The 18,616-nt window shown below is 35.9% G+C and overlaps 1 protein-coding gene across 1 annotated transcript in view; it reads right to left on the bottom strand.

Moving 5' to 3' along the window:
• CSMD3 (CUB and Sushi multiple domains 3) overlaps positions 1 to 18,616 on the bottom strand; it is a 597,171-nt gene that overhangs the window by 472,950 nt on the left and 105,605 nt on the right. The window contains exon 3 of the mRNA XM_066565891.1: positions 17,995 to 18,107. Within this exon, the coding sequence (XP_066421988.1) occupies positions 17,995 to 18,107 (113 nt within the window). The remainder of the gene's footprint in view (positions 1 to 17,994; positions 18,108 to 18,616) is intronic.

The following is an 18,616-nucleotide window of genomic DNA, read 5'->3' as shown; positions in this document are numbered from 1 at the left end:
TAGCTGAGGCTCTTTGATAAGGCCAGATATTGATTGTTTCCTGTTGTCATATTTCAGTCTTTCTGACAACCTCTTTACTTTCCTGGTGCAGACTGTGAAACCATGCTCTTCCAAATAAGGTCTGTCTAATATTACAGTGAAATTTCTAATGATAGTACTGTGAGTTACAGAGATTTTTTTCACTTGAAAAAAGTCAATGATGACATAACTCCTGCTAAATGACAGAATGGTTGACCATTACTAAAGGAAACAAATAAACAAGCAAAAAAGAAAGAAGAGAAAAGAAAAAAGTTAATATTAAAAAAATTTTAATTTTAGGACTATTGTTAATACATACTGCTATTGCTGATTTTTTGGATTATTTTTAATTTTCAAATTACTGCAGTTTACGAAACAAGTCACAAACAAATACGTTCTGCTAATAAGCTCTCAATGGTTTGTGGAAGTAGATGAACACTTCTAGAAAAGTTAAAAGAACGTGCCATCTATTTAAAATGCTAATGTGCACAGGGTAGCAATAATAGTGTTTAAGCAGAAAAAGGCACAAGTCCTTATTGATAGTGATAACTACTTAACCACATTTAATTTTTTTCAGAGCTGGTTGTTGGCCAGAAAAATTAGCCAAAAAGTATGCAAATAATTTGCTGCATTGAGTTTATGCAGCTTCAATTAATGGAATTTAATAATTTACTTTCTAATGCTGGTCCAGGAGTAATGAACATTCCAAAGGTATTCTGTATTGGCAATGCAATTTAGACATTTAATCTAAGTTTATAAACTTATAGTAGAAGCATACTCTCTCAGCCTTTTGTCTTGTCCGTTGTATGGTCTGTGACAAACTCAATTTGCAAACCTTTCAAGGTTAGGAAATGTGTTTTACATGGCTTTCAAATATAACATGTAAATTGATGACACTTTTAAAATATCCAAAATATAATTCTCTTAAGTTCATTTCACCAGATAACAAAGTGGTACAATTGCATTTTGAAAAGAAAGGAAATTCACTGTCAATATCAATGATTAGTTTTGTTTGTACTCAGTATCAGACATTCACTGCCCTGGTCCTGTCGTCCACACTACTCCTGACACAGGCCAGGATCTCACTGCCCTTTCGGGCCACCTGGACACCTGCTGGGTCATGTACAGCTGGCTCTTGACCAACACCCCCAAGTACTTTTCCACCCAGTAGCTTTCTGGACATTCTGCCCCAAACCTCTGTTGGGGCAGGGGACTGTTGTAAGCCAAGGGCAGGACCCCAGTGTGGAGCCTCATGTAACTGATGTCAGCCCATCAATCCAGCCTGCCCAGATTCCTCTGTGGAGCCTTCTTACTATCAAGATCCTCACAGTGTTCTCAAAATTAAGAGATAATGCTTTCCAGAAAATCAATGGAAAAAAATATTTCCTTTTCACAGGATGATTTAAAGTCCAAAAAAAATTCTCTGAGATAAACCGACTTTAGTGTTGTAAACACTTTCATCATGCCTTCTGAGCTATTTTGAAGGTAGAAGTCACCTGGTTACAAATGTTAAAATTATTTTCCTGTGGAATTTGACATGATGGTATTTCTGACTTGTCAATTCAGAAATATAAAGAATGAATAATGTAGTAAAGATTAACAGAGCATGTCTGTTTATTTTTAGATTTCAAGATATGTAGTAAAACTGTAGGATTTGCATACTTGCAGCTATCACAGTTCAAAAAAAAAGGAAAATATGCATATACAAAGTAAAAATATCTTCAATAACCTGAGGCAGATTAAATGCCAAGGCAGTAAAGGCAGCAATAGAACTTGATCAGCATCTACTGGCATGTGCATTTCCATGGGCTCAGGAGTCCCATTTCAACCCAGTCTGGATCCACCAGTGCCCTCTATCCAGCCTTTAGATGTCTGCTGCACAGATGCCTTTCCCTGTGATGTAGTGGGCTGAGCTCTGTAAGGACTTTCAGCTCTGTGTTGGTACTTTATCTCCAGCCTGGCCCTCACCCTGTTACCAGCCCCTGGCTCTGAGGCCCATGTCCCAGCTGTGGATCTGTGTCCCATTGAAGAGAGCACAGTCTGTGTGAAACTGACCCAGGGACCCTCAGTTTCGGGTTCTTTGTCCAGCCTTTGCTTTTCTCTGAAAATAAAATTCCATTTAATTGGATCTATGTCAAGCTAACTTCAAAATCTGTCTGTATTTGCAGGGAAATAAATTCTTCAAGAATGCACATTCGATGTTCATATTAAACAAGTTAGAATTATTACTCTTGGATACTTCCTATGGGTTGCTTAGTATAGACTCATAAAATAATTCAGGTCAGAGAAATTTCAGGAGAGCCCCAGTCCAACCTCCTGCTCAAAAAAGGGTCAACTTGAAGAACAGATCTGAAAGGGGAGATTCCACAATCACTCCAGAATATTTTGGTAAGTATGTCTGTCTTTCCATTCACTTAAATGAAGACCCTTCTCACTAAGCTCCACACAAGTATTTTAAGAATCCTGTGACACCTCTCTGTCCCCAGAAACTCTTCTGCAGGCTGAAGAAGCTCATCTCCCTTCCCCTCTCCTTGAAGGGTGAGTGCTCCATGGCGACCCTTCCCTGAACTTGCTGCAATGTATCAGCATCTTTCTTGCGCTGAGGATACAACAATGAAGGCCACATTCCAGATTTAAAAGCTGCGGAAAAATTTGCTTTCCCTGGTTTACTGACTGCACTTGCATTGAGGCAGCCCAGTATGCTATTAACTTCCATGGTTTCCTGGGTGCACTGTTGAATCATGTAACAAATATTTGAAGCTTATGTTTATCCTGTTACAAGAAAAGAATTTTCTATTAGCATTTTCCCAAAACAACCCAGTAACAGAAAAGATGATTTTAGGCCCAAATGAATGACATGAACAGGTGCTCCTGATATATTAATTTTCTTTTAAAAAAGAGCATAGCATATCTATGAGGGTCTAAAGAAAGAAAAATATTAAAAGAATTCTGACTGGAATCACAGAAAAGCTGTTGCTTTGGTTTTTTTTTATCCTGAAACTGACCTTCTCTGTAATATGAAAATCAACACCAGATTTATCTTACAATATTTACTGGAAAGAAAAAAGTCTGTAATGCAAGACTTGAAATAAAGCTTTTCATTTGTTTCCAAACAGTAATGGTGTTGCCTTTTAACACGTTGATGTATAAGGATAGATATGTTTGTTTTGTATACCAAACAAAGAGAGTGAATCATTGCCACAGAATAAAAAATGGGTGACTTTTAATTGATGCCCTGTCAGTTACAACTAATTAGTTCTTTCATCTTGTTCCTAAAGTAAAATCAGTTGATAACTATCCTTAGAATTCTGTGCAGTTTCTGTGATAAATGAAATGAAATTAATTTAGTTATTCTCAAAGAAAAAAAAGAGTCAACAGATCAGATGAACTGTAATGAAGTTGTAATTTTGATCAGGAATAGACATGTACATATTTAGGCCAGATCTGTAGACCATAACATTAAATGTAGAGCAAATCCAAGTAAATTCTGTGAATAAGTTTCCTAGCTTCAATCTTTCAAAGAAGCAGAAAAATTCAGAAAGAGACCGAAAACTACTCTTGCCTTTGTTGCATACAGGCAAAAATCATAGGAAAAATCCACCAGCAAATAACAGGTGAAATGATCAGACAGGTTGGTTGAGGGTAGCAGTATGGAGGAGGTTTTTAGTGCTCTGATGAGGACAGGGTGAATTTAACTGCAATACTGCTGTGGCCTTTCAGCCCTCCCATGAGTTGAAAGTCCCAGCTGCCCTAGGAGTCACTGCAATGCTCATCTGTGACCCAAAGGCAGGAGCAGCAATAATGTCACAAGTACTTATGGTTTTCACCATGTCACATGCTCCTATGTGAAAATAGTGTAAAACTGATTAAGATTTCAGGGGAATGGGGTGAAAAACATTTATACTCAAATATGTGTGATCATGGCAATCAAGAGAAAAAACCTGTTTGCTGCAGTGTGGTCCAGTATAATTTAGCTATACACCTACAACTCCTATTCATTTATGCTTACTTTATAACCAGTAGTAAGGAAAAAAAATAGCATAGTACTCTGGAATTGTTTACCTCTACCCTCCAAGGTACAGGATGTCTGCAATGATGGTACAGGATATTGGAATAAGCACTGTAATATGTGTTGGAAGATTTGTCTAGTGAATCCTTACCACCTAATCCCTCACACATGATAGGAGTTATAAACTGATGTAGCAATCTTTAAAAATGCCACCTACAAGATGGTGTGCTAGGATTAAAGGAGAGAGCTATAGAAACAATGCCATTAAAATGAAAGTTTAAAAAAAATTCCTAAGAAAGGAAACCAATGCCAAAAAACAGGGCAGTATCCTTTTTTCCTTCTTTTGCATTTTTGTTATAAATAGTACTGATAGTGAATCATGACTGATGGATGTCATGATTTTCATGGACAGTTCAGAACATTCTATCTATCAAATAAATAAACTCAAGTTCTAAAATAGAGAGACAGAAGAAGACAAAAGAACTCCATCCCATAGAGGTGAATAGTGAAAGTATATTCTGAAATATCTCACATGGAAAAGCCAGACTTAAAACCAAAGAGGTTCCAGATGAGAGTTTGGAAAAAAGAGATCTCAGTCTCAAGGGAAATTGAAACAGTTCAAAGGAAAATAAGTGTTAAGATTTAAAAGTATTAAGTGCTTCTTTTGTAACTATTTTCAATCTGTAATACAAATTTAATCCTTGGGACTTTATTTTTTTCATTTTTAATCTATGATTTCAAGTCTGCATAGTGATTAAACAGTATTCAAGTGAATATAACAGACATGCTGTGTAACTCTGTCATGAAAGACCCAAAACCAAACATGACAAACTTGCTTCTTGGAGCCTTTTCAACTCAAAACAATCTTGAGAATCCAAAATACTGTGATGCATTTTCTCCTAAGCACCAAGCATCAGTTTTGTGTGAGTAAATCTGTCAGCAGGTTTTAAGCATTGAAATGCAGATAATTAGTGAGTCAATTTACAGCTCTGACTGTTGCAACCTCCTATTGTCACTCTGCATTAGACATGATGCGTCAAGATGCAATTTGATAAATGCTTTAAATTAAAGTAAATGTGCTGTTTCCAATGGAGATATGTTTTCTCACAGCGTCAGTTGTTTGTATCTCATTTATGACTTTGGTTGCTTGGGTTCCTGCTGGTGGTTTTGAGCCATACAGCAGGCTGGACTAGAGAAAAGGATGAAGAAATAATACAGATGCAACAAAATTTGTTTTCATCCATATTATTTTCCTGAGATTGCTCCCTATATAGCCTGGTGAGTGCTGAGCAGAGAGGGAGAAAGAAACAGACAATAGGAATCAGATGAAGTCTGTGGGACCTCAAAAGCAATAGTGACATTAAATAATCAAATTAAAATAATTTTCTCTTCACTGCTTTTTCAATTCCTTTTTCTTCTCTCTAGTTCTGACTTGATCTCACCAAGTAACTCCCTGAAAATTTCTCTAGTGCTGTGCTTATTTGTCTTGGTCTGCTGGTCAAAACTGAAATGTGTTGCCCACCAACAATAATGTGAGGAATGCATGTTATAAGAGTCTTCCGTTCACTTTGCAGTATAACTAAATCTGTTTTGTCAATGCTTAAGTTCTGTCTCCTTTTGCATTTTAATCTTTGAAGAGTTTCTTATTTTGATTTCTTTTCCAATTAACTCCTTGGTTTTGATCAATTTTCCCTGGTTTTATTAAATTTTATTTTATGCTGCACTTAAGAGGTATCCTATGAATAGTAAATAAATAAATGTATTTAAATTATAAAGAAAAAGTGACTGAAAGTGTGGGTTTAGATTAGATTTTATGAAAAAGAGCATGGTGCTAATAAATGCCAAGGTCACAGGCTTGATCCTGGTATGGGCCATTCACTTAAGAGTTGGACTCAATACTCCTTGTGAGTCCTTCCCAACCCAGAGTAGTCTGTGATTCAGTGAAAAATTCTTTGCTGTGAGTCACTGGAACAGGCTGACCAGAGAAGCTGTGAATGCCACATCCCCAGAAGTGTTTAAGGTCAGGCTGGATGGAGCTCTGACAAATGCATTCTAGTGGAAGGTGTCCCTGCCCATGCCTGGGGATTTGGACTAGGTAAGGAATCTGTATTTCATGGCTTCTCAACAATATGTGAAGCTGGAATGTATTTTAGGTGTGACAGTAGCAGAATTGTGGGTGGAAGAAGAAAGTTTTCCAAATTAAGATGCCTCATGCCCAGAATAACACATTCTTATTTCTTGCAGTATGAGCTCCTGTCACAAGTACCGAACTGAGCAATGCTACACTGTAATTAAAGATGACACAGCACGTTTTAATTTAACAACAATATTTGCCTATAAACATCTTATTCTTGTCAGCTGTCTACTTACTATTAACTAGTAGTCTGGAGTGACAGGATGCTGAGAAGAATAAGTATTTAGCACAGACTTTTATTTCTACATCATCAGTTCAAATCTGGACTTCATGTTGAGAAGCCATTGTTTAGGAGCATTTTCTTACCCTGTGATTTCAAATCATTTCCCATAGGATGCATATTTCATCACAAAATCAGCTCTACAACTGGCACTAAGTGCATCAGTGTTGATTATATCTTTAAGAGAGACTGGGAATTGAATGCTGCAAGTGGCAACGGGATCTGGTCCTAAAAGAGCTAAGAACACATTGCTTAGAAGCACACTGACAGAAGAGTAAGGTAGAACAACATTAATGCTAAATTAAATTTTAAAAAATATTTTGTGATCCTAATATTTTTATTTCTTCTTTAATCATGCAATAAATGTATAAGGATGTCTCCAAGTATTCTAATTTTTTTCATATGAAAGCAGTAGGATTATTTTCTGATGTCAGGTTTCTTCATTTTCTCAATACACACTTCACATGCTATTTTATAGCAGGTAAAATGTAGAATGCAAAATTAAAAACAAAAGAAAAGAAGGCATAAGAATTCTGCACCAAAACTTCAGCTGATACTTTGATAGGTTTTCTTTTAATTATTCCATTGGTACTATTTTCAGAAAATTCTTTTTATATGTTACATTCTACATGTAATGAACTAATGTTTTTTTTAGTATGTAATCTTCTAGGATTTTAAATAAATATCTATCAAGAATTAACCATGAATTCATGAATTTATCTGAAATCATGAATTTATTATTAGTTTTCTTAGAATAAATATCTGTTTAAGAAAAATAAGCTAGCTTTTTAATTTTAAAAAGAAGTTTTAAAATTTTGTGAATGCTTTGTGATCTTTCCAAATACATCTATAGTATTTATTTTAGCTAAATAATTTTTAGCTGTAACATACTACTGGTGGTTCATGAAATGTTAGTGGCCTATTGTCACCTGGCAAAGGAATGACATTTTCTTTATGATGTTCAGGGGTTCAAAGGAGAAAGACTCTTCCAAAAGAAGATTACTATTTGCTTGTATTTAATTATTTCATATATATAAAAATACATTTTAATTATAAATTACTTTCAATAATTTAAACTTTTTTTTCCGAATTGTAAGGCAGTTGACTGACCATCTAGTTCACAGTTTTATTATTCCATCTCAAAGCTCTCTACATTTGCACTGTTTTCCTTGGATGGTCTCATAGGCTATTGAGAAATTCTCTGCTAAGAGTTGCTCAAAAAAGTAAATATCTTTCAAAATACACTTCTAAAAAATTTCATTTCATTTTAGAAGGCAGAGAATTCCAGTGCTGAGTAAGCAATTGCTTTTCTCTTCATGTTAAAATAAAACTGATGCCATAATCACCACTAAATTATTTTACTGGTATTGTTCAGGATGATGTTAGTGACTGACAAAACTGGATACTTAAATTTCACCTATTTCCAAGTATTTTACATGTCACATAATTTGTGCTCAACAGTATGACTATCTTTTATAGATTTAAGTGTCCAAATATGAAATATAAATTTAACTCACATGAAAAACTTGCAAATTTGAAAATCTGCTAAGATGACAAAATGAGTCTTTTAGGTTACAGTTCTGTATTATTCTGTATTATGTTCTCTCCATAAATAAATTTCTCCATCTGCAGAGCTCCTATGTTTTGAAGAGTTTTTAAGATTGCATGCTGGCATACTGAACCTGTTCTTGCAGATCTCTGTATTTTGATATTATTGCTACAGAAGTTCTGTCAAAGCTATCACAAATCAAAGCCAAAATGCTATCAAAAACCAAATGCAGATTGAATGATTAAGCCATGTAATTCTAGATTTGTAAGTGGTATTTAGCAGCAGTTTCATTTTTATGAATTGTATGGATATTTCAAAGTCTGAAATATTGTGAATTACTATTTAAAGATTTCATTGAGCTGTAACTTAGAACTTGAAGGAAGCACCTGCTTATAAACATGGAGCTGCATTGAATTAGGTACTTTAATGAGCACTATATACTGGTTCCTGCAGAATACTGTTTCAGCTACATTGGATTATAGTTATCACTGCTTGTCTAGACATGGGATCAAAATGTGAATCTTAAATTAGATTGCCTTAAGATCTGCTTTTGTCAGGGTACTGTACTTAACAGTCCAGTAGCTGAAGAATATAAGTTCACCAAGAAAACCTTAGAATCTCTTGGGAAATTTCTTTCAAGACTTCCAGTATTTATTCAAGTATTCTTTTAATGAAAAATGACATTGGAAATATAAGAAAAAACCTGCTAAAGTAAGGCTGACATATAATTAAGATTCAAATTAATCACTGTCTTAGTTAAGCTTCAATATGAGGCATGTATCAAAATGATAAATTGCAGTACCATAAGTTGACAAATATAGTTTATTTAACAACATTATTCTGAAAGAAATAAATTAAACAGAACATTGAAATAGTAAGTGGATTTTTACCAGATTAAGGGACAGACATCTTTTTTTTCCCAATAATTTAGTTTTTCTCAAGGCAGAAGAAATTATATGTTATTCATTGGTTTTTAACTTTCAAGGAATGACATTTTTTGCAAAAGATAAAACAAATAAATATATTTCCATTCATTTGTCTGGAACAATATTATGCATGTTCTGTGGCTCTCTAATCAATCAACAGGTTTTTTTTTTTTTAAGATTTATCAAAGAAAATTGAGCACTCAACAACCGCTAGAGGCTAACTGCTAATTATGGTAGAATAAAACTCGATCTATAATCAAGCACGTGTGCATGAGCTTTTTTCCTAAAAATGATATGTTATTTTTCAAACAAAAGAACAGGGAAGAGAGTGACAAGTCTATTTAGATGAATTTATGACACATTCTCCCAAAAATAGGATGACAAATATTTGGCAGCAGAAACAATCTTTAACTGTACTTTCTGAGTACTGATAATAAAGTGACACAGCCATCTATTATGAGCTTTTGAGAGGTTCTAGTGGTCAGATACTCCCTCCTGCATGGTACAATCCCCTGCCTGCAAGACAGACCTCTAGTCTTGGACTGTGTACTCCTTGCCTGGAGCTCAGGAATATTTTTTTTACAATTTTACTGAGCAACTGCTCTTTTTTCAGCCTCACAACTGCTGCTTCATGCTATTCACTCATCTAAATGGTAATAAGATGGCCAAGGGAAACCTTAAGGTGATCTAAGGTTGATATGGGATTCTGAGGGGAAGAACGGATGCATGTGATCCCTTAAGGCGTTGGTATCCCTTTCAATCCTTCTGATTAGGAAAAAAGTTCTGGCTGCAAGTGCATCAAGCAGAACAATGCCTAGTTGCACAGTTGTCTTCACACGTCTTCATAATCATAGTAGCTTATCTGAAGACAAAGTAGGAGTGCTGGGAAGAAATGAAACTGCCTGATCAGCACAAATAAGAATCTAGTCGTATGTAGGCATTTTTAACTCAGAAGGAGGGCCTTTAAAAACACTATTTTCACTCTTTTAGGGGACACGGACCTAACTATAGAGTAAAAGAAAACTGAGCCCAGGTTTAGAAGGAAGGCTGAGAAGTAAGTACTAAAATTGGGACACTAGACTTTAAGATATCATATTTGGATTTATTTGGGGAATTGTTAGGCAGAATCTCCTGGGAAGCAATTATGGGGAGGAAGTGTAGTCAGAGAGATGGATGATTTTTTTAAATGACAACCCAACTATTTTAAGGGGAAGTGAACTTTGGCAAATGACTCATAAGGCTAATAAGGGAGCTTCCTAATGAACTAAAATGCAAAGAAGTACAGACAAAAAAAAAAAGAAAGGAAAATAGGGTGGACAGAAAGAAAGGTATTAGGAATGGAACTTAGGAACAAACTCAAGAAGATCAAAGTCCAAGGGGGCACTAACACTAGGGAGGAGTTTCATGGGTTACACAAAGGGCCTTGACATGTATGCTCGTGGCAAAAAAGGATGGAAAAAATGCAGATTCACCAGGTGGAAAAGACAATAATATTCAATATGGAAAAGGCCAAGGAACTCCATGCCCTGTGTGCATTGTTCTTCATAAAGAGTAACCTGTTCATGTATCAGTCCAGTTGGGAAGGAGAGTGGTAATTGGTTCTGGGTTTACATTGAAAAGTTGGATATATTCAATTCACAGATTCACCCAAGGACACCAGAAGAACTCTCTCCCCCTGCTCTACCTGAAAAGCTGCTGTCTATAATCCATGAAAAATTATAGCAATCAGCAGTATTCCTTCATGATTAGACAGATTAGTGATACACTTGTCCTAATGAAAGCGAGAGGGATTGCTACAGACACTATAAACAAATAATGCTTCCCTCAGTTCCTGGAAGTAGCCTTAAGAAAACATTTTTGTATTCCCTTTTCCATCACCTAAAGAATGACTCTAACTGGGAGTAGTTAGCACAGTCTTACCAAGGTGCTTGGTGAACCCAAATGACTGAAATCTGGTAATTTAGGCATCTGAAGGGATATAATAAGTGGCCACTGCTTTCAGCAGCAACTGGCCACTGCTTCCAGCAGCTCTGAAATCTGGTAATTTCCTCACCTGGCCACAGGAGCCCACACCTGGGACAGCTTGTGGCCTGGTGATGTAAGTCAAGCCAATGGACTTTTTTGCTGCTTTTCCATTTGTGGATTTAACCAGTTTCACTGCTGAGTAAGTACCCCAGAGAAACACACAGACACAAGATACCGACAGATGGGGCTACAGACTGTCACAGGCAAGACTCTGCTTTGCCAGCACCCCCGAGCATGAGAACCAGTGGCGAAATCCTCTCTCTGTTTGGCAGACACAGGAGGCCATCCATGCAGGCACACACACACACAGAATCACCTGACTGCATGGGCACATGTGCATTCACGGGTCCCACGGATGCCGGCATGATCCCTCTGCCTGCCTGGAAACCCCACCCAGATTCCAGGCTCCCTTACGGCCTCGGGAGTCCCCTCATCACTGGCTGGTCCAGCTTGATGCTCACTAGCAAACATGCAGTACTGGCATACTTGTCCAGCATGGTACCTCACCCTAAATCCAGATCTCCTTCCTGCTGGTTAGTCCAGATGGAAGTGTGCAGGTGAGTGACCCATGCACACCCAGTGTGGAGAGGCTGAGGGGAGTTGTCATCACAGTGCCTCAGCACCTGTCACACGGCTTCCTCCAAACGCTGGCATGGAGCCCTTCCCTTGCTTTGCTCATGCAGGTTCCTCCTGATAGCTGTTTTTTGGGACACACTCCATTCCCACCCCAGTGAGTGGCAGCTGAGATCCCCACCCTCTCCAGTAGCTGGCACAGAGACCCCAGGCTCTCCAGTAGCTGGTACCAGGCCAGGGTTACCTACAAACCCAGCCTGGCTCCAGTAGCTGGCACTCAGCCCTTTTAACCCTCACACATGCATCACAGAGAGAGATTGCTCTGAAAGTTAAAAACAGATTTTATAAGAAGATAGGACAGGTTATGGTGATCAGGTGCAGGCCTCAGCCAGACAAGTGTACTGATCAGAGCCCTTTTTCACAGAGCTGTAACAAAATGATGAAAATACAGAAGAATGACAGAAAATAATTCATTATTTGGAAAATTAATGTTAATGCTTCAAAAGCCCCTACTAAAGAGAAAGAATACTCTGAAGCCTGTGATTTAATTGCAGTACTTAAGAACTTCCATAAGAACTCACAGATTCTAATAATAAGGGCTCTATAATTTAGCAGATAAAAGCAGAACAAAAGCCAGTAGCTGGAAGTTCAAAAATCAGAATTAAAAAGTCTTACTTCTAAGTGAGGCAGAGTGATCAGTGGGATCAAATAAAGTTTTCTTAAAGCGTGATGTCTTTGAGAGCTAACTTTGTTTCCAGAAGTTATTCTTTAGACAAATCAGTGGTTGTGGTATCAAGAAAATAGTGGGAAATGCTATAAAAATTAACCAGATTAAGTCCACATAGCTATTTTTCTCTCTGCTTCCTCTGGATTTATACAAGAATGATGGTACCAGTACAGCATATAGGTAAAATAGGTAGTAGCACCATGGCAACCTGGTATTGCTTTCATAAGGAATTCTACTGTACAGCTTTACTATGCATCTGGCATTTGGAATGGCATAAAAGTCTGTAGTAGATACAAGTCTATGAAGAGGAATTAGTGGGATGTTTTCCATCCAAGCTAGTATTCCAGGACAAAAAGGATTTGTTAGATAATTTTCTGGGACTTCCTAGACAATTTGGCATATATTCATACATTGAGACAAAATACAGAAACTCCAGCACCCTTTTTTTTTCCTTCTTCTTGCTATCCAACATGTTGAATAGAACTAAAAATAGACAATATATATCAGCTTATGTCTAGCATGTTGCTTTGTTAGATTTGGTATGTTTCATTTAAATGTATCTATTTATGCAATTTAATCCTTTCCCTTTCCTTTCCTTTCCTTTCCTTTCCTTTCCTTTCCTTTCCTTTCCTTTCCTTTCCTTTCCTTTCCTTTCCTTTCCTTTCCTTTCCTTTCCTTTCCTTTCCTTTCCTTTCCTTTCCTCTCCTTTCCTCTCCTTTCCTCTCCTTTCCTCTCCTTTCCTCTCCTTTCCTTTCCTTTCCTTTCCTTTCCTTTCCTTTCCTTTCCTTTCCTTTCCTTTCCTTTCCTTTCCTTTCCTTTCCTTTCCTTTCCTTTCCTTTCCTTTCCTTTCCTTTCCTTTCCTTTCCTTTCCTTTCCTTTCCTTTCCTTTCCTTTCCTTTCCCCTCCATTCAATTCAATTTTTATTAAGGGGCTGTTGAAGCAATGTAATGACAGAGAGCAGCCACACCCACAGCAGTTTTAGCAAAATGTGAACAGAACAACAAAGAGCCTGCAGTATCCATCAGGTACCAGCTTGGTGACAAACTTACAGCTTCAATTCAGTGTCTTTTACAACTCCAACCTGGCAAACAATTTTTCAGTGGATTTATTATAGAAAGCACTCCAAAATCAAACAATAATTCATTAGTACTCCTTTAAATGTTACAGCTAGCAGTGTTAAGCTAGCAGTGATATGTTAAGCTAGCAGTGAAATGTTAAGCTAGCAGTGATATTATTAGCTTTATACACCTAGGACTTCATGTACCTTACCTGAATCCCAGATTGAGATTATGTGTAGCCACATTTCTTAATTCTGATATGCAGGAGAGCTAAAAATTGTTTATCCTATTTATTCTCTAGCTTTATACTAACTGCCAAAATTATTTTTAGCACCCACATCCTGACATATTTAAGTCCTACTAGTATTTCTTATCTACATACTTCAATAATGCTGTACATCAGCTACCAGTTTTTCTTAATATTTCTGAAAGAAATGCATGATAAGTCCACAGAAGTCACTAGATGGAAATCCTATTCTGTTAATAAACACCATCTGCTCCTTTCTTTGCTTCCCCACCTCCCATTATTGATAAAGCTGTGATCATGCTTGAAATTTTAAACATTGCACTCGGATCCCTCTCAAAAATATTTCAGCAGAATTTCTGAACTCCATGGCAGCACTGCAGTACAAATATTAAAGACCATTTCATTACTTATACAGTGTCTAATAATTCAGTTTTATAATATGGATTTAAAATTATGTGCAGCAGTACAAACCAGATAAAGTTATATTTCATACCACTACTATAAATATTTGCAATTCACCTCCTGGGCATTTAGAGTTTCCACTATAAGGGTAATCTATATATTAAATTTTTCTATTCTTTACCATGACCAATAGGATAACACAAAAAATGTCTATCATATTTAACTTGAATAAAGATTGCCATAAATTCTAGCAGTCCATTTCTTAACGAAGTCAATGATTTTAGCAATGTCAGCTACCTGTTTAAAAGCTGTAAAATACCACAGTGGGAACAGAAGGAAGCACTGTTCAAAGCAGGACTAGGTCCACTGAATCCCCTTTGCTGTGTGGCCAAGCTGCTCTGCTGCTTTCTTTTCAGCAGCTGTATTTCCCCTCCCTTCATGAATACTCATGTACTCTTCATGAATAAAGCTGCTTATGTATCTTAGGACAACAGGAAATGGAAAAGTCCTTCGACCTCTTCTGTTCCAAAACCAAATTATCCCACAAGAAATAAAATAAAAGGGCACATCTACACTGTACTTAGCCTAAATTATCAAATAGAAAATTAAGCATAGCATTCCTTCTCCAGATATTAGTACATGTTGTAGAGAGCCTGAAAGATACTAAAAACCTCCCCATAAACCTCTCCAGAAAAAAAAACAACAAAACAACAAAACAAAACAAAACAAAACAAAACAAAAAAAAAAAAACAAATGAAAAAAACAAAAAACAAAAAAACCCAGGCACAGAATCAGCAGGTTTAGAACTTCCCCATTTCTTACTCCAACCAGCAATGCTGTGTTACTAGACAGTGATAAAATTAGCTTCAGGGTATTTTTAAAATCCCTCCTTAATTTTTAGTGCACCTCACCATTTTCTGTTGTCACTGTAAGTGAAGTCTGTTACTTTTGAGTAATCTGTTCCAGTTTTCTCTCATGAACTAATTTTTCTTCAGGGGTACTGTGCTATATAGAGAGGGGTGATTATCAGATGTGTTCTTTTCTGAATAATAAAGAAATTAAACATGAAGAAGTTTGTGTATAATGGTACCAAAGATAACTCAAATATGCCACTTGATATAGAGGAAAGAAAAAGGGGGTGAGAAGAAGAGAAAGAAGGAGAGAAGAATGGAGGGATGAAGATTGCAGACTGAGGCTTATGATATTGATGTTTAGCAGGCCAGAGTTGATATTGTGGTCTACAGTGCCCTTGGTTTGACTGAATGCAATTGCAGTGGATTATATAAGGTGGATCAGAATAGTCTTTCTATTAATGATACAATTTTATATCTTCTCATAAACATTTTTATTCTCATGATATCAGAAAATGAATATGTTCCTATATGCTATGATCAAGAAAGTCCACCATGGATTCATATTTCCCAGAGATTCTCTTAGGTACTCTGGAGTTTCTTGTCAACTTTCAGCTCAACTGCAAATTTGTCAAGAGGATGAGATAAAATAGATATTTGGAGGCTTTGTTTATTTTATTTTAGTTTTTCTAAATAGTGAACAGTAATGGATTCCATATAACCGTATACCTATGAAATCTATTTCAAACCATTTCAAAAGAAAATGTTTTAAATTATCTCTGATTATGAAAGGTATGTTCCTTCTTTCTCAAATTACAACTGGATCTAATCCCTTCAGATATATGTCTCTCTACTTCTCACCCTATCCTCTCAAGCCACCTCTATAATTTTGCTTTATTGCAATGACAGGTTGTTAATCATTTCTATCTTAAATTTCAAATTACGTATCCATAATGAAGCTTTAAATTATGAGGCCCGATATTTAAGGGTGCTAAGTATGTAGATGTTTCATCAAGAAGCTAAAAAGGAGCTACTGGGCAATCAAAATTTTTGAAAACTGGATACTAGGCAGAACCAGATCTTAAAATGTTGATTGCAGGGTTATACATGTTCACAAAGAGTACAAGAACAGAAATGGAAATTTCCCTGATGTGATTATCATTTAAATACATCTATTCTCTCACATCAAGGAAAGAGGCATTAAATGAATGTAATGTAATGAGTTTTCACTTTGCTATCTGGGTTTAAAGAGGATAGCTTCACATGAAGTTGGAAAAAATATAGTGAAAGAAAAATTCTCTGAATGAAGTTAGCTCGATTCAGGTCTTAAAACTGTAGATCTGGCTGTGGAAAGGGAGATTCCATTGAACTAAAACTCTGGTATCCAGCTTAACTTTTTTGAAAATTCCTAATTTCACAAAACAAAACATCAGTTTCAAAAAGAAATTAGTATCAAGTTCAAGATAACAAGTTTATGCTTTGTTCTAAAATGCTGATTTCTGTGGTTGAAGGTAAGATTTCCCCAGATTTTATATTGACCCAGGAGATTGAGTTCTATTAATCAGGATGTTATTTTCACCTAGAAAGGAGCTATGTGAGGGGTCAGTCATATGTGCAAGCTGAAGTCTTTGACTGATCTTCCATTTTAATCTTAATTAATCTCTATCATAACTGAGATGCATAGCATGCTATGTGTTAGCGTTAGCAGTGCAAAATCTCTCAATAAATTGTTTATAGGGACAGATGATATCATATATAATGAATTCAATTCATGCATGAGAAGCATATATTTTGCATAATTAAAAATCCATAGGAATTTCATAGTGCATTTTAATAAAACAGTTTTAATTATCTGCTGCTGAACAGTTACCAAATGCTTGAAAAATAACAGACTGCAGAGTAGCTGTAATCTAGAAAGAACCACTTACATATAGGCTGAATTTCTCTTTTACGTGCGACCCACCCCCCAAAAAAAAGATAGTCTATAATAATTTCATCTATTTTCTGTAATGAATCAAGGAACAAGAAAGTCCTAAAAATCATTTTATGTTTTTCATTTTCTATCTTGGTATATAGGAGAGAATTTCTACATGAAGTAGAAATTCATCATAATGCATCATACCTAAAGGTAAATTATTTCAATGGCTGAAGACATTTTCCTACAGAGTGATTCTGGGCTGTATTTCTACAGCAGCTCTTCACTGTATTACCAATTTTTGGATAGTTTCCTGGCTATCAAAGTGTTACTCAGCTAGTTACTTTCTCAGAGATTAGTGTGTGTTGCAGATGGGACCAAGTAGGGCACAGCAATGGCCTCAGTACTTCTCTAGGCAGTTTACCAGAGCTCCAGCTTTGCTGACAGAGACACTTCATGGAAATAGAAAAATCAAGTGTCTTAACACCAAGTGTCCTTAAAAAAAGGGTGGGGAATCCAAAAATGAAAAAAAAAAACAAAACACCAGACACTATAGCAAAGAAAAAAACAACAGCTTCTGCTTATATCCTATAAAAACTTATTAGAGTTCATAGTCCCTGATACCAAGAAAAGGGTTTAAAAAATAAATTCATGGTATAAACCAACTCTTCAAATACTACCATAGTGAACTTGATCATAAACAAGATCCTTCCTGGGACATATATATATGAAATGCTATGAACTTCTAGACTTCAGGAATACATGTTCCAGCTCATTAACTTCAGTGTCTGTGTAAAAACTACAGGCAATTGTGTAAACAGCAATAGAGAAATATATTTATGTCAATTCAGAGAACTGAGTCAGCAGTTCTCCTGTGCAAACATATGAGAAGGCTTCCACCCATAAAATTTGCAGATGCCACAATCCAGCGAAATTCAAGACTAACTAGTAGTGTCTTGACATTAATTTGAATATGCATATGTCAGAAGGATCAGAACAATAACAATTGTTCAATAACAATTAAGTTTTTCAGAATTAAAAGAACTTGCCACTATTACAGATAAAAAAAATTTGTGTCTGGATGGTATTATAGATTATAGAGTTTAAAATATTTTGGTTTGAGATATGACTATGCATCTGTAAATGATTACATGAAAAGCAAATATAGTAACTTGGATAAAGTTATATGTGTGTATATTTCTGTGGGACGTTTAGGGGTTATTTTAATGTATAAAAATCAGAGAAAAAAAAAACAGATTATTTTGTTAAGAATGTCTTACCTTCATAGTAAACTTTAAACCCATGAGCACTAACTGCAAAGTCACTTGTCAAGCGCAGTGAAAATACAGATTTTGTACTTGTCACAGGTGGAGGAAGATGAAATCCTGTTAACCTAAGAAACAAAAAAGCACAATTCATGGTTAATTGTTTGGAAAATAAAACTGTGTGTGACAGATGGCTGTTCTCAATAATATTTAATCATGGAAAGGACAACTGTCTTAAAAGGGTGTAGTTTGCATTACTTGCAAAAATTATTTTATATAGTAAATGAGGAATTATTAGAAAATTTTACTATATTTGATGGACACTATACTTAGAATAGATGATAGTAAGATGCAGAAACTGGACTTAAAACCAGTTCAGATTGTCAGTAGCTGGAAAAATAGAACAACCAAAGAAATCACAATACAAGGAATCAATACAAAAGAAATCACCAGACAATTTAGAGTTTATGTTCAAAAAATGTATTGTGCTAAATATCTTACACAGGTTTCTGCTAAAATTTGTAGTAGCTGAATTTTTCCACAGTAATGTGATGAAAGAAAGGGACCATGATTCACTTTAATGAGGGAATTTAGTATTTAAACAGTGCACTTTGGCCTCAGAGAAAAAATTTTTAAT

This window comes from Molothrus aeneus, chromosome 1 (assembly GCF_037042795.1).
Source record: "Molothrus aeneus isolate 106 chromosome 1, BPBGC_Maene_1.0, whole genome shotgun sequence".
Classification (NCBI taxonomy): domain Eukaryota; kingdom Metazoa; phylum Chordata; class Aves; order Passeriformes; family Icteridae; genus Molothrus; species Molothrus aeneus.
The sequence above is the reverse complement of the archived record's forward strand: the minus strand, read 5'-3'. Positions and strand labels throughout refer to the sequence as shown.